A 22351-nucleotide genomic window follows, 5' to 3' on the forward strand; every position below is an offset into this window, starting at 1 on the left:
TTTTTTTTTTGGTGGGGGCTAAATAGACGTCCTGGGAACAGCACAGAAAGCACAATGTCCACCATTCCCCATCTCTTGGGGTTTTGCTTTCCCAGAGGAAGTGCCCATGCCAGGGGGCGGGCCAGCACCGCTGTGGGCGCAAAGGGTTATAAGCATCTGGGTGACGGAAGAGGAGGGGGAGACAGGAGGCAGCTGCTGGAGGTGGGCAGAGGCAGCTTGTTAAAGGGCACTTGTGTGGCGTAAGCCATGGAATGTGTGAGAAGCTTCTCTTCAGTGTCTTGGGTTCAAGTCTTCCTTCTGGATGCCCCTAAGGCCAAGAATGGGGGAGTGCAGTATGCAGCCCGTCGCGAAGGGGGCCAGGGCCCAGAACTCTCTGCTTATTGAGTTCCCACAGGACGGGTATTACCTACCTGCTAGATCCTGCTCTCTCAGACTTGGTCAAGGGCCCAGCTCAAAGCACACTGCCCCGAGTCACTGCTGAGATAGAACAAGATAGATGGGACAAGGTCATGGTGGTCCTGAGAGGGCAAAGCAGTGCTTGCTTCTTTCACCTTCCACGGGGAAGGGAAGGGACTCACTTCCTAGGGTGGCAGGAAGCCACACTGCCCAAGGTAGGCCCCCAGTTTCCTCCAGAGAACCAATATGTGCCTCAAGAAGCCACACTGGGGACCCTGACTCAGAGGGAGGGCGGGGCAGGGGCAGGGCGGGTTAGCAGGGCAGCAGCAGGGAGCCAGGGCCAGCCTCGCCCCGGGAGCCAGGAGGGCGCTGCAGCACAGAACCCCACAGGCCTGGCTACAAAGACGAATGGGGGAAGAGAATAAGCCACAGACTTCTCCACCCTGACTCCACGCAGGGCGGTGAAGCCAGCCTGTGCGGGGTTCACAGCGAAAGGCTGTGAAGTGTATATTTAAGTCCTGGCGCGCCTCGGGTGGCTCAGTCGGTTAAGCCTCTGACTTCGGCTCAGGTAATTATCTCATGGTTCATGGGTTCGAGCCTCGAGTAGGGCTCTGTGCCGACAGCTTGGAGCCTGGAGCCTGCTTCGGATTCTGCGTCTGCCCCTCCCCACTCATATTCTTTAAGTTTTAAAAAGGATGGGACCCAGCCTTAAGATCCAGTAGCGATGGTTTCCATAACCAAAAGCGACTAGAAAGTGATAGGATTCAGGGGTGCCTGGGTGGCTCAGTCGGTTGAGCATCCAACTTCAGCTCGGGTCATGATCTCACGGTTCAGTTCGTGAGTTCAAGCCCCGCATCGGGCTCTGTGCTGGCAGCTCAGAGTCTGAAGCCTGCTTCAGATTCTGTGTCTCCCTCTCCCTCTGCCCCTCCCCCTGCTCATGCTCTGTCTCTCTGTCTCTCAAAAATAAATAAAACATTTAAAAAAATGTTTTTTTAAAGGAAGTGATCGGATTCAGCGGAAAGCCCTCACTGGAGGGCTAGCTAGACTCTGGAGCAAGCAGGTTGGGAGCGGGTACAGGAACAGCTAGTGCTGTGTTATGGGCTCAGTCGTGCACTCTCTACTCCCTTCCCCCCAAAAGATATGCCAGGACTCCAACCCCCAGTACCTTAGGATATTTGGAAATAGGGTCATGGCAGCCATAATAAGTTAAGGTGAGTCATACCATAGTAGGGTGGGCCCCTAATCCCATCTGACCGGTGTCCTTAGGAGAAGACGGCCTGTGCAGACAGAGGCAGAGACCAGAGCAATACAGCTGCAAGTCAGGAGGTCACCAGAAAGTAGGAAGAAGAAAGGATTTCCTACAGATTTCAGGGTAGCGTGGCCCTGCCATCTCCCTGATTTGGGACATCCAGCCTCCAGAGCTGTGAGAGAATAAATCTCTGTTGTGTCAGCTGCCCAGTGTGCAGGGGCCCAGCAAACAATCACAGACTGTTTCATGGCTTATGTTCCATCCACTACACTTGCGATGCCCCCTCCCTGGCCCCACTGCAAATATTTCTTTGCTCTGATGGTACGAACTTGACGAATACACGCAGCCCGAGAGGAGGCACATGGGCCTATTTATAGAGAAGGGGGGGCTCTTCCTCTAAGGTTGGGGACTTTAGGGGCAGCTGTTCCCGAGAAAGTCACAGAATGCACATTTCCCACCCAGGTTGAATATCCATGTGAAGGGAGCTCCTTCGGAAGTCCCCTGGGATGGCCTTATCCTAAAAAGGGGTCCTTAAAGATGGCGGGGGGGGAGTCAGCATGACCTAGAGGGCAGAGAGGGCCCATGGGGGGGAAGGGTTGGTGTGGTGCATTGCTCGCATGAGAGGAACCCCACAGGGCTTCTGCACAGGACGCGAGTAGAGGTGTCGGGGGGATGCCCTGACTGTGAGAGTGTCCGAGGGCTTCCCAAAGCTTCTTGGTTCCCTTGAAGCTGCCCTGGTGTCCATCCAGGCCCTCTCAGTCCCAAAGAAGGCAGGTAAACTCACAGCCCAGATGTCTTGTGAAGTCTTGAGTCCTCCCTCAAATTCCTGTAAATTCCCAACAGAGGTCTCCTCTGCCCACCCCTTTCCTTCTGCTTCTATGTGTCCACCACCCCGATACGGGCACACAGCTCACTCTTTCCACCAGTTTCTAGGCAGATGGGGCCACTCGGAGCATATTTTGAGAATTTAAAGATGTCACCCAAAGACCCGGGTGGAAGTCACAGGGAGTGGCTCGCAGGGAACTTTGCACACTCTCTGACCTCCCGTTCCTCTCCGTGGATCAAGTGACAGGGTCATCCCTGGTCTCACACAAAGCAGCTCGGCCCATGCCCACAGCCCCTGCCATCTGTCAGGAGCACTTGTCAGAGCAGATGTGTTTTGGCAAAGGAATCCAGTGTCTCTCCTAAGTGGGTTTCAGGTGCCCCCGAAATATGTATTTATTTGGGTCTTGTGTTCTTTCTGAAGACGGGAGAAAAAGGTCTTTAAGGGAAAAAAAGCTTAGGTTTTGTCTTTGAGACCAGAAATGAGTCTTCCTGACCAAGTGTGTCCCATCTCTCAGTCATTGTGGGGTGAGAGCAAACTGAAACCCCAGAAACAGTCACTTTAAAGAGGTGGCATGAGGGCACCTGTGTGGCTCAGTCAATTAAGCATCCAACTCTTGGTTTCGGCTCAGGTCATGGTCTCACAGTTTGTGAGTTCTAGCCCCGCATCGGGCTCCATGCTGGCAGTGTGGAGCCTACTTGGGATACTCTGTCTCTCTCTCTCTCTCTCTCTCTGCCTCTGCCCGCTCACTCTCTCTGCCTCTCTCGGAAATAAATACATAAGTAAACAAACAAACTTAAAATTAAAAAAATAAATAAATAAAAAGAACAGGCAGGGAAGGAGGCCATGGCTCTGGGTCTCACCAGAAGTCAGAACAGAGGATAAATGTCAGCCTGGCTGCAAAAGATCACAGACTCCAGAAAGGGGGCCTAAGCAAGGAATGTGATCCACTGGGTCCCAGAGCACTGCAGTGCCAGTGGGCTAAGCCCCCGGTGTCCCCACACTTGGTGAGACAGGGCAGTCTTGATCCCCCACTGCAAACACAGGGTGGTGCCCAGGACCACGGGCCTGGGCTGGGCCCCCTTTCCCCGGCCCAGGGTCACTGTGACAGTAAGTGCTACAGAAAACCAGACGGCCAATGACACCAAGCCCACAACACTTTCAATATACTTTATTAAAAAGTTTCTTTGTATAAATTTCCTAAAATCTTTAAAATTAAAATTAAACCCCCTCCCCACCCCCCACCCTGCATAAAAAAAAAAAAAACACACAACATTAGAGGAATGCCAAAAATATTCTCTATTATGACTTTCTTCATTCTTTAATGAAGGCATTGGTCCCACAACAGTGCACCAAGATTCAGGGATTTTGCTTCCTTCTAACTAGGTCGTTTGTTAGAGGCTTTAGGAAAAGAAAATTAGCTTGACATCTAATCTAGGAAATTGGGGGGGGGAGATTAAAAAGTTGGAATCGTATTTCTTCACCGTACACAGGCTTTCCATCTAAAGTCATGCTCTTTAAGCATGCTCATTAAGTCATGCTCATTAAGCAAGAGGGAAGAAATGAACCAAGCAGAAGTATATAGAGTAGCAGTGAAATTCGGAGTTCCGTTCTAGATCTTACACTTGCCCGGCACAGGCATAGCGTGAAACTCCAGAGGGGATCTGAGCTTACAGACATGTCCACATAAACACCAGCAGTGGATAACTATTACACGACGTTCAAAGTATACGATATAACTGCCTGGAGACAGAGAGCGTTGGGTCCACAGACACATTTAGCACCATATTGATAGGTCATGCGGCAGAACGGTTCGTCCCAAGTTCGAACGTACATCAAAGCGGGAAATGGAACAGTGCAAGGATGTCTATACCCAGAGCTTCTACAGAGACGACTCGGAAATGGCTGCCTCCTTCTTCAAGAGGTATGTGGTGCTGGTCGGCCACGCTTAGGTCCCCATGGCAGCCATGACTCCGGGGTTGACGAGCGCTGAGCATTGATGGAGGGGGCGGGCCAGTGAGGGTGGGAGAGAAGAGAAGGGAAAAAAGCCACATCACTGACCCAAAAGGACACAAAAACGATCCCGCGGCTTCTAGTTTTCCTCCCCAGTCTTTCTTCCCCGCTCAGTGCCTTTAACGGCGCCCCTGGCACTCCCTGGCCTGGGGTCTGGGTCTGTGTGTGCAATCTGAGCCCATCGGCTGCCTTGCATCACCAGCCAGGCCCCTGGGCACCCTGTACTTTCCCATTCTGGCACCAGCCGGGCACCCGGAGAAGCTGTTCTTTCTGTGTTAGCAGTCGAGTTGCCCAACGTAAGGGAGATACTGGGTGGCCCCAGTGTCCACATCAGTATGAAGACGAAGCAAAATTATTTAAAGATGAGCAGGAAAGAATAGTTTGGTCTTGTGTTTCTTCGTGGGCAAAAACCCAAGTACACAAGAATGTTTTTAGGAAATAGCAATAATTCAGAAAATTAATTTCACGTGTTCTATTTGAGCATCTTCCGTATCTAAAGATACAACGTACCCCCTTTGTCCTATCCACCATAATCATTGTAATTCTTATATCTTAAAAAAGGTGAATCATCGGCCCGGACCTCTTGTCTGATTTGCAAAAGCCACAAACGCAAAAAGAACAAGCAATCACTTACCGGGAGCGCAAACCTTTTCACATTCTTTCTGTGAATTAAATCTGTTCTCGTTGCCACCGCAACCTCCGTACCAGAATCTCGCACAGCTTTTGGTGTCCGCGTCGTAGTACCATTTTAGTATGAATTTCCTGCAAGTCCCTTCTTCTTTGGGTAGCTTACATATATCTTTAATAATGGGATGAGAACAGAGCATCATTTAGGACACGCTAAGGACTCTGCTGCCAGCGCGAGGAGCTGAAGGTCTTATCACAAGGCTGGCCAGGCAAACAGGAGAGTTTTGAGAAGGGAAACCTGTCACCCTCCCCACGCCTCCACCTTCTGGCTGTTGGACACACATGAATCTCACCCACAGCAATAATGCAGTCGCCTCGATGGAAGGACCTTGCCAATTTTACTCGGACCCCAATGCAAGCCATCATTACTGGATAATTTCAGATGGAATGAACTGTTTCCCCTTTTCCCGTCACGGGGCCATTACCGTCCAATTCCTCCAGCACTAAAGCCCCAGCTAAGAAACTACCTCTTAAAACTATGGCGCTTTCTACTCCTCGGCCAAATGGCACGTAAGTTCGGTCAGATTCTAGTTTTAAACAGAAGGCTGTTATCTCACTACAAGACGAGCGGAGGGGAAATAAAACTCAACGTGGTAAAGAAACATCTTTCTGAGTGTATGTGCACGTATGCCTGTGCGTGCGTGTGTGCGTGTGTGTGTGTGTGTGTGTGTGTGTGTGCTGGCAGCCTTCAAGAGCAGCCAAATTAAACAAGCAAAGCAAATTGCTACCGCTGCTGTAAAATGCACGATGGCAAAAATGTCACATCGTAAAGCTGTTTTGAAGACACGGAGGCATTCTTTGTCCCGTTAAGGAATTTTATGTTTTCAATGCATACTTCTGGTGTGGCCCAGCTGCAAAGTAATGGCGACGTCAGAGCCATTGCACAACGCCTGCAAAGAAAAGTTTACAGCCTTCCACAGGAAAACATCTGTTTACAGAGTCTTCTGGCAAACTCCAGGTCATGCTGGGAAAGAGGAGCATTAATGTCAACCATCTTCTGTAAGTTTGAAAAACGTAATCCTTCCTTCTATAAAACTCCCTGGAGGAGACAGCGCTACATGTTTATGGGAGTAGCCAACACGCCTGAGTCACCGGGCCCTCCCCACGCAGGGCTGATGTCCCCACCCCCGTGGATTGCTCACAGCTGCAGAGCTGGTGAGCACGTGCAGGTCTGATTGCACCAAGAAGTGAAAGGAAAACTTAAATCTTCAGGTAAAAAACCAAAGCTTGGGTCAACCATCACGGACCAGACTCAGGTACACAGGATTTAGGCTCAGAACTGGCCCAAAACATTCCCTGGGGACATGGGAGAGGCCATCACCTAGGCACAGACTGGTCCCCCTCCACAGTCTCTCCTAGTTGCAGACCCTCTCAAGGGCCCAGAAAGCCAGTGGCCCTACCAAGAGCCTTGGAAGACCCAACGAAGCCAGAAGAAAATGACGACAATTACAAAAACAACTTTCTTCCTCCCAAATGTGCCTACCACCAAAGGAAAATGCCTGGCTTTCAAGAAATGTCTTGCGGGGAAGTGAGCAAAGCAAGAGTATTTCAACCACCAAAATTTATCCCTCACTTGCCAGTGGGTTCCCCTTTGAGTGTGAGGCTTGGGCCAAATGGTTGACTCGTCCCCCTTCCTTCTTCCCCTGAGCATCCCCCACATGGCTCACGTCTGTTCCATCTAATTTGTTCCACGTGCCATCCGTCCTGGCCACCTCTGTTTAGCTATTCTGTTCCCGTTCCCCCGTGCTCTTCTGAAGCAGACACGGGAAGTCTCCCCAGACCTGAAGCCACACAGCCCAGGGGCCGCCCTGCAGAAGGACACTCTGTTCCCTGACTGGTTGGCTTCTCCAGCCTCCTAGGGTTTTCATCAGAATGGTTCATCACCAAACAATCACTCCTGCAATTCCACAACCTTTACGCCAGTGACAGTCGCTGCTAAGACCCTGTAGCTTTACCAGCATGACATAGGGGCACTGGCACCATGGGCACACAGATATGTGGTAGACCCAGAGAAACATTAATGAGGGCCCTGCACTGTTTGAAGACAAAAACGTGGGATTTTTCCCTCTTAAAGCATGGAAATGAAAGGTTTTGTCCTAAGAAGCCTTGTAGTTTTCATTCCTATCATCCTGACTTCTGAGACATGCCATGTAGACAGGACTCAGCTGAGTCAGTGCTAAAACAACCATTTTAGAGACACAAAACTAAAAATGTCTTACTATCCAAAGAGGTGTTGATTAGATGGACCTCACTGAGCTTTTCCCCAGAACAAGTGTTTGGACACAACAGTTGTCCAGGTTTTCACTCCAAAATGAGTGTGCCCTTTGGGCACAAGCCTGGAAGAAGCCCGGAGTCCCCTCTGACGTGAGAGGAAGGCCAGGCTGCATACTCACTAACTTTCTCCTCCTTACGTTGAGGACCCAACAGGAGCCTGAAGGCCAACAGGGAGCGACATTTTCAATAACCTTTCCTGATTCACTTTTGCTGAGAATAACCACGTAATAGGTTCCATCTGAAAGGATAGACCTGAAGGGTTGTGGATTCAGATCACTCTCTGGTGACACTTGCCGGTGAAATATGAACTGGTCAATGGGCACCAGTGACCATCCAAATACAAGAGGAAACTGAGGCAAGGGCATCTGGAAAACCCTGCCAGGGAATCCCACCTGTTCACAGAAGCCATGGGAGCCAACCTAGGAGTCTTAGAACAGCAACCACAGGGTGGAAGGTGCCCTAAGAAACATGAAAGACATGTGCATGTGTACATGTGTGTGTGTGCACATGTGTGCGTGCATGCCCACGCGTTCTATTCATTTAAAAAATTAGAAGGGCTATGCATAGGATCATTAACAGCGGTCATCAATGCTTCAACTATGGGAGTCATATTTTCTTAGGTTTTTTTTTGTAAGTTCTGGATTCTCCACAATGAGTATCTATGATTTTATAATTAGAAATAGATATTACTCTTTGAAACACATAAAGGGTTCAACTGAAAATCTTGCCTTTTTTATAGTTTGAGATTTCTAAAAAATTTTTTAATGTTTTATTTATTTTTGAGACAGAGAGAGAGACAGAGCACGAGCAGGGGAGGGGCAGACAGAGAGGGAGACACAGAATCCGAAGCAGGCTCTGGGCTCTGAGCTGTCAGCACAAAGCCCGACATGGGGCTCAAACCCACGAACCGCGAGATCATGACCTGAGCCGGAGTCGGACGCTTAACCGACTGAGCCACCCAGGCGCCCCCAATTTGAGATTTCTATAGTGTCTATGAGTAGCATTTAAAAGTTATCAGCTTTGGGGCACCTGGGTGGCTCAGTCGGTTAAGCATCCAACTCTTGGTTCCAGCTCAGGTCATGATCTCACGGTTCATGAGTTCCAACACTGATCACCATGTGTTCTAAATCCAAAGTGCTACGCTGTAACAAAATACAGTTCCTTGTAACAAGCCCCAGTGAATCTTTTATTCATGGAGGTTAAAAAAAAAAGGCAAGGAAAAGTATCTAACCTTTAACAGGAAGAAAGGGACACATCTTTGTAAATACAAACCGTGTTTCTAATTAACTGGTACTGCGAAAAATAAGAGAAATTAAACTGTACTCACAACCACCTATAAAAACCAGTTTTTAAACTTAACTTTGCCTCCGCTGCCTAGAAAAAACATCTTTGGAGAGATAATTTATAGTATGCATAGTAATTGATATTTAGATGTAGCTACTGAGTAAGAATACAGTGAATATATTTTTAAAAGTTACTTAATAAAGTGATTCACTGTCTCTCTTTTTTTACCTGTAAAAATAGGAGTATCATAAAAATGTTTTACACCCCTGGGAAAAATTCCTAAGATGACTTAACTATGACAGGGGACAGGGGAGGGAGGAGGTTGGGAGACAGGGGAAGCTTTTGTCTCCTGATTCTTCTTTGCCATTTGGAGGTTTAAACATTTTAAAGTAAGTATCTGATCAATTTCCTTCAAAAGAGTTCTCAAAGACTCACAGGCACCACCAAAATCCCTTTTCTCTGCCACATGGTGAAAGGAGACCTAAGTGTTAAAGGTCCGGATTAGGGCACCTGGGTGGCTCAGTCATTTGAGTGTCTGACTTCAGCTCAGGTCATGATCTCGCGGTCTGTGAGTTCAAGCCCCATGTCGGGCTTTGTGCTGACAGCTCGGAGCCCGGAGCCTGGAGCTTGCTTCGGATTCTGTGTCTCCCTCTCTCACTTCCCCTCCCCTGCTCATGCTCTGTCTCTCTCTGTCTCAAAAATAAATAAACATTAAAAAAAAATTAAAGATCTGGATTAAAAGGACTTTCCTAACTCTGAACCCATGACTCAGTCTTAAGCAACAAACACAACAGCCCAGTCAGATTCTTGTTTAACGATTATGTTGTTTATATCAACTAAATATTGTTTATATATTCTTGTCCCTTCTGGGCCACACAAAAAAAGAACCAAAAACATCCCCAAGTCTTGCCATGGAATTTACTCTCAGTCATTTTCTCTCAATGAAGCACCAAATTTGTAGAATTTTACAATCTCTACTCTCTATTGAGGGGTAAAGTTACCAGTGACCAGGAAATAACAGACAGATTTCAATTACTTTGAAGTCAGAATTTCATCTTCCCTGACCCAAATCTTTGGGGAAATCCTAGTGAGTTCTTTGCCGCTTCTCTCTGAGCTCGAGCACCATGCTGGGAACCAAGTCACCATGGAGGTGACCCAGGAAGGGGCAGAAGGGGGACAGGAGCTGAAAGGACCCCCGTGCAAGGGACAAAGGCTCAACCATGGTGTCTTCATGCAAGACTCAGAAGACGCCTTATGTGCAGAAATCAAAGAGGCAAAGACAGATGTCTTCTCCACATACTTCTCCTTTTGTTAGTTTGAGTTGAAAATTACAACCTTAAAAGCTTTTATAAAATCCTTTTATACAATCTCGAACAAGTTCAAGTTTAATTACCCTATCTACCCTGAATTCCTGAATTCTTTCTATATCTCTTTTCTACACCTCTTTCTCTTCGATATCTCTTTCTAGTCTCTTTTCCCATAAATTTATATCAACAGGAGAGAACGTCTTGTTTTTCAGCCAACTTTTCCAGTGGGAAGGCTGCAAGAGTTTGAAAAACGCATGGCTGCCTCTAACATAGACCAATTCCTAAACTTGCTTCCAAAAGCAGATTTTTTTTAAACCTTTTCCAGTTCTATATGTAATTCATTTCTTTACAGTAATCACACAACTATGTGTATGATAGTTCCACAATTCCTGCACTGACTTAGTTACTTTATTTCTAGTAAACTCCCAATGCCACCTGTCAATAGGGGTTGTGGCTGTACTAATGGATGACAGAAAGAGAGAGAGATAGATGGATATAGATATAATACAGTATAGATACAGATATAGATACAGATACAGATATATAAAGGTACAGATATAGATCACTGATATATGTGTGCACAGATACACGGCTACAGGGCAAGTCCACTGATGGCATAAAATATTCTAGCAATAGAGAAGATTCTCTCTAGAAACAACTAAAAGAATCAAGAGGCCTCTCCTCCCGAGGGGCCACAAAGAGATGGGGGTGTGGAGACAAAAATCATCCAATATTATTTACACACAGATGGGATGGGATGCAGTCTCTACAGAAAGGTAGAGACTGGAGGTGAAGAAACAGACATCATCTTCAAAACTTGCAGAGCAAAGAGTAAAATGATAGGATCCTCATGGTGCCCAGGTGGCTCCATCAGTTAAGCGTCCAACACTCGATGTCATGATCTCACAGTTCACGATTCATGAGATCGAGCCCCGTGTCGGCCTCCGCCCCAGACACGGAGCCTCCTTAAGACTCTCTCCCTGTTCCTCTGCCCCTCTCCCCGGCTTGTGCACTTTCTTTCTCTCTCTCTCTCTCAAAGGAAGAAAGAAGGAAGAAAGAAAGAAAGAAAGAAAGAAAGAAAGAAAGAAAGAAAGAAAGAAAGAAAGAGGAAAAGAAGAAAGAATCCTCACTAATGGCTCAGAAAGCAATGTGTCGCTGCTTCTGACAATGCCATGAGTATTGAGAAAGCACAGAGCTTTTAAATCCAGAACAAAGGCAGTGTGCCTCGGCAAATGCCTTCTATCAGAGTCCACTGCAGAAATAAACATTGTAAAGAGGAACGCCTTCCTTCTCCGGATGGCGGCCAGCATATCAAAGAATAAGGACTTGTCTTCACAGCGAGGGGGGTCTATAAAACAATACCATAGGTAAATGCCCATGGAATGTTGACTTCGGAGACCGGTGCCAACATCTTCTGAAGAACACTTATATATACGCAGAGCACACCAACTATATCAATAATCAGTTTCTCAAGGGAGAACAGTCTAAGCTCAGGGTCCACTGGACAAGGGTGAAGGTCTGGAAGGATCACGGAATCCCACTGCCCAGGAACAAAAGCACGTATCAGCTGTCGGTTCCAGAAACAGGTCGAACTCGTCACTCACGTAAGGGTACACACACTTGGGCTTAGGCACACGGACAGTGGGATGATAGGGTAAGCCAAGGTGTGTGCTTAGGGAATGAGGACCAGAACATCCCTCCCGTGGTTCGCTTCCAAATGCATGCCTTTCACGGGTTCTAATCTTGGTTGTTTTGTGTTCTTTTAAGCAGCTGTCATTAGATTAAGTCACTGAGTGGACAAATCCCTATGCTTCCAGCTTCATGAACCATAAATCAACTCTAGTCCCAACAGGAGCCTCAGGGGAATCCGATGAACAGACACATGAACTCCTGGCTATAGCCCCAAAGCAACGGCCATCTGGCTTTCTTTTAAGAGTCTGGTGACAGGAAAGGAAAGTCACTATTTACAACTTGGACTACACAGAATCACACCACATTGGGCCACAAAGAGCCGAGGTGGAACATTCCCATAGAAGCCAGACTTGCCTGAGAATCAGAATCCCAGTGGATGACCCAGAGTCGAGGCTTCAAAGGCTTTGAAATGTCTGGTAGAGGGGCGCCCGGTTGGCTCAGTTGGTTAAGCATCTGACTCTTGGTTTTGGCTCAGGTCATATCTCATGGTTCGTGGGATCAAGCTCCAAGTCTGGCTCTGCACTGACAGCGTGGAGGCTGCTTGGGATTCTCTCTCCCACTCTCTGCCCCTCCCTGGCTCAGGCACGTGCTCTCCATCTCTCTCTCTCCCTCTCTCCCTCTCTCTCTCTCAAAGTATATAAACAAAATTTGTTTTAATGTCTGGTAGAATGCTTTCTTAGTGTTGTTAATGGACCCAATACTTCACAACTCACCTGCTTCACCACCAGCCAATGGCTCTGTGCTCACCATCAGATTGATGGTTGAACTAGAAGCTGACCTTGCTTGTGGTGGAGACGGAGGCTGAGCTTTCTCTAGAAAAGAGAAAATACACGCGACTGGTAAGAAACACAGACACAGAAGGGCTTAGGAATTCTCAGCAACTGAGGCAGGCTGCCTTTCTGAGTTACCATCTCATGCAAGGGCGAGCCACCAACACACAGAGACCGGCCAAGTCTCTACAGACACTCCCGAGGTCCACTCATCTCATTGGGCAAATGGAGGGAATCTCTGAACTCTGAACAAATCCTCCCATTTCCCATGGAACCTCTTCCATCCACATGGTTCCGTCCATGAAAATGGAGCCCCAGCGTGGAAGGCGTTTTGCACCCACATCTTCACAGATTACATGGTGACTGATGGGAATTCCGTTTCTTCAGGCATAATTCCTTGACCTGAATTACGCTAGCCCAAATAGAAAGGCATGGGGCTGGGGGAATCCGGGAGAAGGTTCAAAGGGGAGGGGGATGGTGGCATTGTAGCTAACAGAGCCTGGAAACACATGCAAGGGCAGGTCGAGGGCCTCGGTGCCGAGGCGGAGCCAGGGAGACAAGAGGCCACGGAGGGCAGAGCCGCAGCCTGGTGCACCGGGGATGGGATGTGATGCCCTCTGCGCCTGGCTGTGCGTGTCCCCTGGTCTTAGGGTGGTAAGAAGCAGGGACTCCTAGGTTCCCCTCTGAGAAGCCAGTGACTCTGGGGGGTGTTTTCTGTTCACTGAACTTGCAAACAAACTTTAGAAACACGGTCATGGTGGGCAGTCAAGGCCCCAGTCAGGGTCCACGAATGTATTTCTTTCTCCCAGAGAAGGGGCTTCACCTTAGGCCAAACGGATCTGGCTTCCCCCATAAAGCATCCCAGGACCCCCACGGCAGGACAACAGAAGGAACCCATCTTCCGCAGGATTAATTTACGAAACGGGGCACAACCAAAACACCCAGGACAACCTCCTCATTTCAGATCCAGTGAATAAGAACCATCCCCTTTGTGTCCTGTTTGACAGTCCATGCGGAAATCAGGTACTGGCTGCTCAGGGTGGCTCACGTACTCACTTGTAGTGAAACTTCCTTGGTAGGCAGCTCTGACCTGAGACTTCAAGTAGCAAAGCACCACCACGTGGTACGTGTGCCCAGCGAGCAGGCCCCCGATGGCACGCTCCGTGACCGACAGGTTCTGCCTCAGCACCAGGGACTGATCGTGGGCCGAGGTGACAGTGAGGTCATAAAAGTAAGGACTGGGGGGCTCGGGCCTCTCCCAGTGGATTCTGGCGCTGTTCTCTGTGACGTCCGACACCTGGACCTCCCGGGACGCCTTAACTGGAAAACAGATGGAAGCAGAATGTGGGGATAAAACTTAAAACCCCACATGACTGTAGCACACAGGCAGCAGAAGAGCAGAAGCGATGTATCAGCAGGCAACTGGGTGGGAATTCGGGTGAGCAAGGAACTAATTTCTTGTTTGAGCGCCTAAGAACCGTTAGTCTCGTAAGCTACCGACATACACGAAACGTGGAATTCATAATCTCATTATTCATCAGCAAGATGCATCACTATTTCTTTTCTATGGGGAATCTGTGCTGTTAAGGAGAAACTTTGAAAACACACAGTCCAGGGGCACCTGGGGGGGTTCAGTCGGTTGAGCATCCGATTCTGGCTCAGGTCACAATCTCGCGGTTTGTGACTTCGAGCCCCACGTCGGGCTCTGTGCTGACAGCTCAGGGCCTGGAGCCTGCTTCGGATCCTGTCCCTCTCTCTGTCCTTCCTCTGCTCCCACTCACTCTCTCTCTCTCAAAAATAAATGAACGTAAAAAAAAAGAAAAAGAAAACACACAGTCCAGTGTGCTAATCTGAAATGAGACATCCAAAACAGAATGAGCTCCGTAATTTAGAATGTGTTAAATTTAAACTCCAGGGCGTGACAGGAAATTCTTTTAAAAGAATCCCTGCTTTCTCTCTGTTCATCAAATGAAGACAATTTCTACCTTTTCGCAGACACACTCATTCCGCCTTCACCTTTCTATATGGTTTGTGACTCTCTAGTATCTTCTAGCATCAGAGGAAAAGATAAAACAAATTCTGGATCTCATTTAGCCCGCCCACCCTCATATCTCGTTCCATCTGGAAGATGTCTTCCCCATGGACGGCATTTGTGGGGCAGGGGGGTTGATCGTCCAGGCTGTGACTTGCCAACTGATGAAACCAAACATCCCAATATTGCCACAGCGTGCATCTTGGGGCCTCCTTCCCGCGGGAAAACCCGAGATGGGGTTCGGGGCCCGGGGTGGGCAGTGGGGGAAGGAGGCAGCAGAGGGCGGGAGACCCATTTCACCTGCTTTTTGAGAGGAGCTCCCCAGCCTCACAGAGCTAAGAGACAGGCTGCTTCCTAACAGAAAAAAAGCAACGTTTTGACAATCGCACGCTCTGACCGGCACCTTCTAAAACGCATCGTCATCTAGATGCACAAATCCCAGCTCAGTGACGGCATTTCAACTGCTTTATAAACAGGCTTCGAAGGACGTGCCCTGAGCACAGGGAATAAGGATGTCACAGCTGGGCCCTCACAGTGCTTTCTTACCCACGGGCTTAGCAGCGTCTGTCTTGCTGGTGGCCAGTTTGGCGGCCTGGGGCTTGGCGGCCTCGGGCTTGGCGGCCGCTGGTTTGGCTGCAGCAGGGGGTCTCACAGCTGCTGGCTTCGCGGCCGCCGGCTTAGCGGCCACCGGCTTCGCGGCCACCGCGGGTCTGACCGTGGCCGTCTTGGTGGCCTCAGGCTTGGCGGCCACAGGTCTCCCAGACACCGGTCTCGAGGCCGCCGGTTTGGGCGCAGCTGGCTTTGCTGCGACCGGCTTAGAGGCCGGCAGGTTTACTACTGTGACTGGTTTCGTCGTGGTGGTCACCGCTTCTGTGGAGGCCACTGGCTTCGCTGTGGTCACTAGTTTGGATGCGGGACTCGAAGTCACGTTATTCGGAATATTTCTGTTAGGACAAATTAAGTACTGTTTAATATTATTGTTGTTTGATATTTAATTATTTAATTTATCATGTAATATAAGTACATTTATATATTTATATAAATTAGTGTAATATTATATAATATATAAAATATATAAATATAAATATATAGTATATATAAATATATTATATTATATAATAATATATATTATTAATTATATTATAACTAATAATATATAATATAATTATATAATATAATTACATATATTAATATATAATATATATTAATATATTATATATTATAAATATATAATAATATATAAAATATTTTCTATATTATATAATATTACATATTATAATATGCATATGTACATATACATAATACATATGTATATATAAATGTAATATTATAGAATATATAATATAATAAAATATTGTTTAATATTTAACTATTGTTAAACATTGCATGTCTTTGCCAGCTACCTACGCTTTACAAAAACACAATCCCACAAGCTATGTGAAATTTGCTGCTTTATCAAAATGCACGCAGTAGTTCTGATATTACACATCAGTATTGCTTATATTAAATTCTTTCCTTTTAGAATCGTGCCACAGAGAAGATACTGAAAAGCATATAAAGTAATAGAATCATTAAAAATGAAGCCCACAGGGGCGCCTGGGTGGCTGAGTCAGTTAAGCGTCTTGACTCTTGGTTTCAGCTCAGATCGTAATGTCACGGTTGGTGAGTTCAAGCCCCGAGCTGGGCTCTGTGCGGACAGTGGGGAGCCTGCTTGGGATTCTCTCTCTTCCTCTCTCTCTCTGCCCCTCCTCTCTCTGCTCTCTCTCTCTCTCTCTCAAAATAAATTATTCCTTTAAAAAGTGAAGCCTATATTGTACTATACATACATCTGTCATCTTAATTCTAATTTATACAATAAGGGCAGGAGAGGGGCGCCTGGGTGGTGCAGTCGGTTAAGCGTCCGACTTCAGCCAGGTCACGATCTCGCGGTCCGTGAGTTCTGAGCCATCAGCCCAGAGCCTGGAGCCTGTTTCTGATTCTGTGTCTCCCTCTCTCTCTGCCCCTCCCCCGTTCATGCTCTGTCTCTCTCTGTCCCAAAAATAAGTAAACGTTGAAAAAAAAAATTAAAAAAAAAAAAACAATAAGGGCAGGAGAATGTAAAGAGACAATAATAAATACTTTAATTATTATTACTGTTATGAAAAATACAGTAATAATACTCGAACAACGTTCGAAATGTAAAAATTGACCAACTGAAACATATACACCAAGAATTAAAAAAAAAAAAAAAAAAAACCCGTTAACAGCTACGCTCATGATAAGAAAATATCCATTCAACCAAATGCTGTGCTAAGCTCAAAATTTTAAGGTCGGTGTATACTTTCACTCCCAGACCTTATTGTGTGTGTTTGTTTGCATTAATTTTCGTGTGTGTGGTTGTTTTTTTTTTTTTCACAATGTCTTGATCTATTATGAACCTCTAGAAAGAACGGCAACATAAGGAGACACGGATCCACCAACAGCCGCACGGATCCACCCCGTGTCCACTTCCGGCCCCGAGATGGGCACTCGTGAATTCCTAGAGCCGTCACGCTCCATGTGTTCGGCAGTAGATTTTTCAGTTGGTGTCATAAAACCTCAAATACTATGTTATATTGCCCATTCTGTCTTCCTAAAGATCAGGTTAAGAATGTTTGAGAGGAATCCGAAAGATAATTAAGGCGAGGGAAAGAGAGCCCCTGAACCTGGACAGAGCAGGACACACATCACGACACCAGAAAGGGTCACAGCGCCCTCAGCGGTGAGTTTCAGCCTGAGAACGGAGTACCTTTCTCCAGGGACAAGGGCAAGAGCTGAAGGACGGAAGGGCTGGTAGAGGGAGGCGGTTCTCTGTCCCCACCCTGGAGGTCAGCCGGGAGAAAGCCACATACTCATTTTTCAAGGATTAAGTCGGGTCTGCATCTCCTCTGGGGGCTACAGGCAGAACCCTCTGCTCCCCGACTAAGGGTGACAGTCCGTGGCACACCCTTTAGGGGCACAACTTGCTGGCACATCGGCCGGGTTCAGTTCCTGCCACCACGTGGCTGTCGCCTAGCCCTCTGTCACACGGCCACCCGGCCCTCCTCTCCGCTCCTGGAGTTGGCACCAAAGACGGAGCTGAGCCAGCATCCCCGTGGGTACGAGCCCCCCAGCCCCCACCCTCTCGTCTGCCTTCCTGGAGGAACACGCACGTCGCCTCCCGATGTCACCGCCATCACCTATGTTATCATGGCACTAATCGTTTTAAGTCTCGGAGCCCATTTCTTGGTTAATGTGTTCAGTCCTTCCATACGAGGTCATTTCACACCAGGTGCCGTAGACTGTTTAAACACATGGCCCCAACTCCCCACCCTCTCTGTTCCCATGCCCTTCACAGTGTGATGTGACAGGGCCTCCCATGGAGTGTAGTCCCCCGCTGTTGAATCTAGACCGGCTGGCCCACTGGACATGCCTTGGCCAACAGACTGCGGCAGAAGTAACGGTTCGCTGGCTCCAGTCTCGGCCCCGAGAGGCCTCACGGCCTCTGCCTTCTCTCACGGAACCCTTCCCATCCACCTGGGAGCCAACTCCCAACACTGCCTCCTGGAGAAGGAGAGGCCATGTGGAGCCGAGGCGAGCCAACTGGCCGAGACCATCCTGACCACCGTCCACAGCCGACAGCTGACATGACCACAAACATGTGAGCGAGCCCAGCTGAGCCCAAGCAGAAACTGCTAACCCACAGAACCGCGCGTTAAATAAACAGTTGTTTTAAGCCACTACGTTTCGGGCAGTCTGCTCCGCAGCAAAAGCGAAGGGATACAACAGATTCTCTGCAGAGCCTGCTCCACGTGTCCCTCGGGAAGTCACAGTCTCTGGATTTCAACGTCCCCGTCATGAAGTTAGACATTGTCTGGAGGACCTCCGCCCTCTCTCTAGCACCATAGTTTTTAAGACAATCGTGACGATACTTACAACTGTTTGTGACCAAACTTCACAGGATTCTTTGTCAGTTGGTCCCCTTGGAACCAATCACACTGTTTCCTGATATCTGGGGACAAGTAAAAAGCATTTTCACCTGCACAGAAAGAGAGGGAAAAAAATATCTTGCAAGTGCCTGTAGATCCCATGCAAATTAAAATTAATCTGCTAACGAGTTCAGTGGAGCCCACAGCAGGCAGTCTGTGTGTATTTGTTGAGTTCATTCATTCCCCCAGACAAGCTAAGTCCAATCAATTTAAACAGTAGGCCTACCGGTCCTCGATCCATAAAACATCTCAAGCCAAAATCTTTTGTTTGGCAATAGTTGGGTGATCAGGTTTGAAGGAAAGATTCACTCGGTGTGAAGGGAAGATAGGAATCAAAGAAAAATCACAGAGTTTAACAGGTTCCAAGCTCCTGAACATCAAATTGTGATCGAATTACTTGTAATATTTTCTCAATGCTGTGTTTAATAAAACTTTTGTTTTTAATCTTTGGAAGGCAGTGACAGCGTTCCCAGTGTGAACCTGCTGGCCTACCTTTGCTTCATGTTTTTCCTCTAAGACTCTGGAGGGACAGGCCTTCACAAACCGGAACGCTGTTTTCACAGAGCTCACCTTTCCCTTGAATAATAAGCTCTCCACACATGCGTGTTTGTTCCTACTTCCTACAGCTCCCTCACTTATGAGACACTCTCCTCTGCTGACCTGGGGCCATGAACTGCGCTGACCTGGGGCCATGAGCCGTGGCCGGGCCCTGGGGCATCAGGAGAACGATACCCTCCCTCAGGGACCATGCATTCTACTGGGACCACAGATCACACAAATGAATAACCAGCAGGCCTTGGGATAGATATGGTAATTAGCATCCAGACTAACGATGAGAAAGCCTTGGGAGTAGGGAGCATTCACGGTGAGTAGGGGCAACTAGAGATATGCTTTGAGGATGATTGTGGGTTTGCCGCTAAAGCACAGGTGGAGAGAGATCCCAGGGAGGAGAGTCCCATGAGCAAAGGCCCAGAACTTTCCAAGTATGGGGCTAGCGGCTAAGCCCAGATCAATGCAACTCCTTCTAGGAGCTTCCCCATTTATTACGTCATGCATAATAAGTGGGCACTTGATCCGCGGTATACTCGCAGAGTCTATGGCTGGGAGGCGCCCATCAAACTTGGTTGAATATAGGAGTCACCAAGGACAGGATGTCCAGCTGTGGGTTCACTGTCAACCTTGGCTCCTAAAGTGTGTCTGAGATATGGCAGGTGTCATACGTATGTGTGTTGAATGAACGAACAAGTCGGCATCAGCACGCTAGACGTCTCTTCCGCGCCCGCGGCCCCACGTCCCTGATGGCCCGAGGGTATGGGCTGGCAGGAAGACCCTGACCCAGGCCCACACTGTCCCCTGGAGGACTTACTGCTGACGAAGGACGGCAACAACCTCCCAAAGCGCATCAGCGGCTCCTCGTTGAGCTCGGTCGACTTATCCAACAGTTTGAAGAAGACGTCGCTTGGCTCACTGGCGAAGTTGTACAGCTCCTTGACGTTCACCTTCCTGCCAATGCCCAGAATCACGAAGAAGTAACCCTTGCACTTGGCCTGCAAGATGACCCCCTGGGCCTCTTCCAGCTGCTGCTTGTCGACCTCTCCCGTCAGCATCAGAACCACGACTTTCATGTCCCGTGGGTTGGGTGCACTTTCGAAGACGTTCTCTATGGTGTATTGGATGGCGCGGCCCAAGTCCCTGGTGCCCTGCAGCTGTGTCATTCTGCTGCTGAGAAAGTCCACCAGCTTCTCCTTGGAGCCGTAGTCCGTCAGGGAGAACTCCACCTTCACGGGGGGCACGCTGGCATTCCCTGCCGACTCATAGGGCGCGTGCTGCACCACCGCCACCCTGGCAAAGTGCTGGGCGGCCTTGGGGTCTGGGCTCAGGTCCAGCTGTCTGACCAGGTACCCTATGTACTTCCTCATCTCATTGAACTGGAACAGGCTGGTGGACTCGGAGCTATCTAAGACGAAAGCCAGGTCAATGTCTGCGTCGCTGCCCGCCGCTCTCCTGTCCCTGAAGGAAGGCCTCCAGCTGCCAAAGCCACAGGACGGGTCAATGTTGCAGATGTCTAGAAAGAAGACAGGCAGCCCGTTTATTCTGTGACTCCCACTGCAAGACTGTACATTAATCTGTTGGGAGTCTGGGGTAATTAAATCGTCACATAATACAGAAGCCTATTCATCGCTTGCTGCCTTTTTGTGGCCAGATTTCAGTTTTCATCACCTAACACTCAATCAAACAGATCAGTAAGCTGAAATCCTTATTCTGATACTATGGTATTGGCGTTAGAAGGAGGAAGAGGAGGGAGAGGAGGGGGAGGGAGAGGGAGGAGGGGAGATGCTGGAGGGAGAGGGAAACGGGGAAGGGAAAAAAGGGTGGAGGAGGGAGAGGGAGGGGGAAGGGAAGGAAGCGGGGGAGAGGGAAGGGGAAGAAGGATGGGGAGGAGGGGGAGAGGAAGGGAGAAAGAAGAATTGGGGAGAAGGGAGGGGAGGGGAGAGAAGGGAGGGGAGGGGAGGGGAGGGGAGGGGAGGGGAGGGGAGGGGAGGGAAGAAAACTACTTCTTTGCCACGCTGAAGAAATGTGTTCTAGAAAGGCACAAAGCCAGATCATTGAAATCTGGACTCCAAGGTCAAAATGTAAGCAGAGCCTACTTCCTCCTTTATTTCCTATCTATCAAAGAGAAGCTCGGCCTGAGGGGTTCCACTTTAAATATGGAAACTACTTATGTAGGAATTACACTGGCAAACGCAAGGCGTGATGAATCTTCATGCAACTCAGGCCCTTTGCATGGATGACAAATATTCGTTCAAATGTCGCCCCGTGGATAGTACAGTACATCTTGTAACAGACTGTCCTGTTCGAGAAGCCCTTACCCAGGCAAACGTGACACGTCAGGACGGTCTTCAAGAAGTCGGTGAGGTCTCTCCTAGGGGGCAGGACAAGTGCGTGTCCCACTGCGGTGTTATTGATCTGGTTCAAACAAAAGGAAATGCTTGGTAGGAGTGTCCGTGATAAGTAACCACTTGAAAATGGAGCAGCGGAGTCGAGTCATGTCCGTAAAATAAGCTTCCCAACAGATCACCCCCTCTTCTCGGGGGTGGTGCTGGTGGGGTTTGGGAGGAGGTGCTGAGCTTAATAGGAAAACACAGGCTTTCTTCTGTGGAGCTGAGCTGAAGTTCAGATCCCTCTCCTGCACTTTCCGCTGGGCTCGAAGGAAAATTATTTAACCTCTCCGAGGCCCAATTTCCTGAGCCGAAAATGGGGGTAATGTTAAATTCCCCATGTCCAATTACATGATGCGTGGGAAATGGCTGCTATAGCTCTAGGAAATAGTGGGCACTTGAATGGCACAGTTATTCTCGGCCACAGTAACAGCCACTGACACACGTTAGCTCCAAACTCTCCCAGAAGGGGATTTAACCACAAGGCAGGTAGTGAAATTGCTTCTAGAAGGTTCAAGAAGCCCTGCTCATCACGGTGCCTTGGGACCCCATCACTAAGTATTCATTGCGTGTAAAAGTAAAGTTAACTAATGAATGAATAATTGACTTTTCGAACTTGCCGGGACACTGCTGTTAAGAAACACAAATGGTTCTGGGTCACTCAGCCCACACGAGGGAAAATGTACATAAATGAGCCCCTTATGAGGGCAGACAGCTGAAAGCCCAAGCTGGATTCCCAGGCCCAGCGTTGTGTGCTCAAACTGGCCTGTGGTTTGGCAGAATAAACCCTGAGGGACGGTACCAATGACCAGACCGTCTTTCGCTGACGTGGGCAGGGGTAAAGCCATAGAATACCCAGTCTTGGAGGGAAGACGGTAGGGACCATCCCTCCCCCACTT

General features: G+C 48.5%; 1 protein-coding gene across 8 annotated transcripts in view; it reads right to left on the reverse strand.

The window, feature by feature from the left end:
• Nucleotides 1-3622: 3622 nt before the first annotated feature.
• The window catches only part of COL6A3 (collagen type VI alpha 3 chain), an 81017-nt gene continuing 62288 nt past the window's right edge, over nt 3623-22351 (reverse strand). For all 8 annotated transcript variants that reach the window (XM_086720020.1, XM_025912771.2, XM_086720022.1 and 5 more), the window contains 8 exons: nt 21384-21480; nt 19880-20578; nt 18461-18563; nt 15074-15471; nt 13552-13815; nt 12439-12537; nt 5116-5280; nt 3623-4457 (listed from right to left, as the gene is read on the reverse strand). In XM_086720020.1, coding sequence (XP_086576146.1) covers nt 4417-4457; nt 5116-5280; nt 12439-12537; nt 13552-13815; nt 15074-15471; nt 18461-18563; nt 19880-20578; nt 21384-21480 — 1866 coding nt within the window. In that variant the 3' untranslated portion in view covers nt 3623-4416. The remainder of the gene's footprint in view (nt 4458-5115; nt 5281-12438; nt 12538-13551; nt 13816-15073; nt 15472-18460; nt 18564-19879; nt 20579-21383; nt 21481-22351) is intronic.

Source organism: Puma concolor, chromosome C1, assembly GCF_028749965.1.
Source record: "Puma concolor isolate L17-30 chromosome C1, mPumCon1.1.hap2, whole genome shotgun sequence".
Classification (NCBI taxonomy): domain Eukaryota; kingdom Metazoa; phylum Chordata; class Mammalia; order Carnivora; family Felidae; genus Puma; species Puma concolor.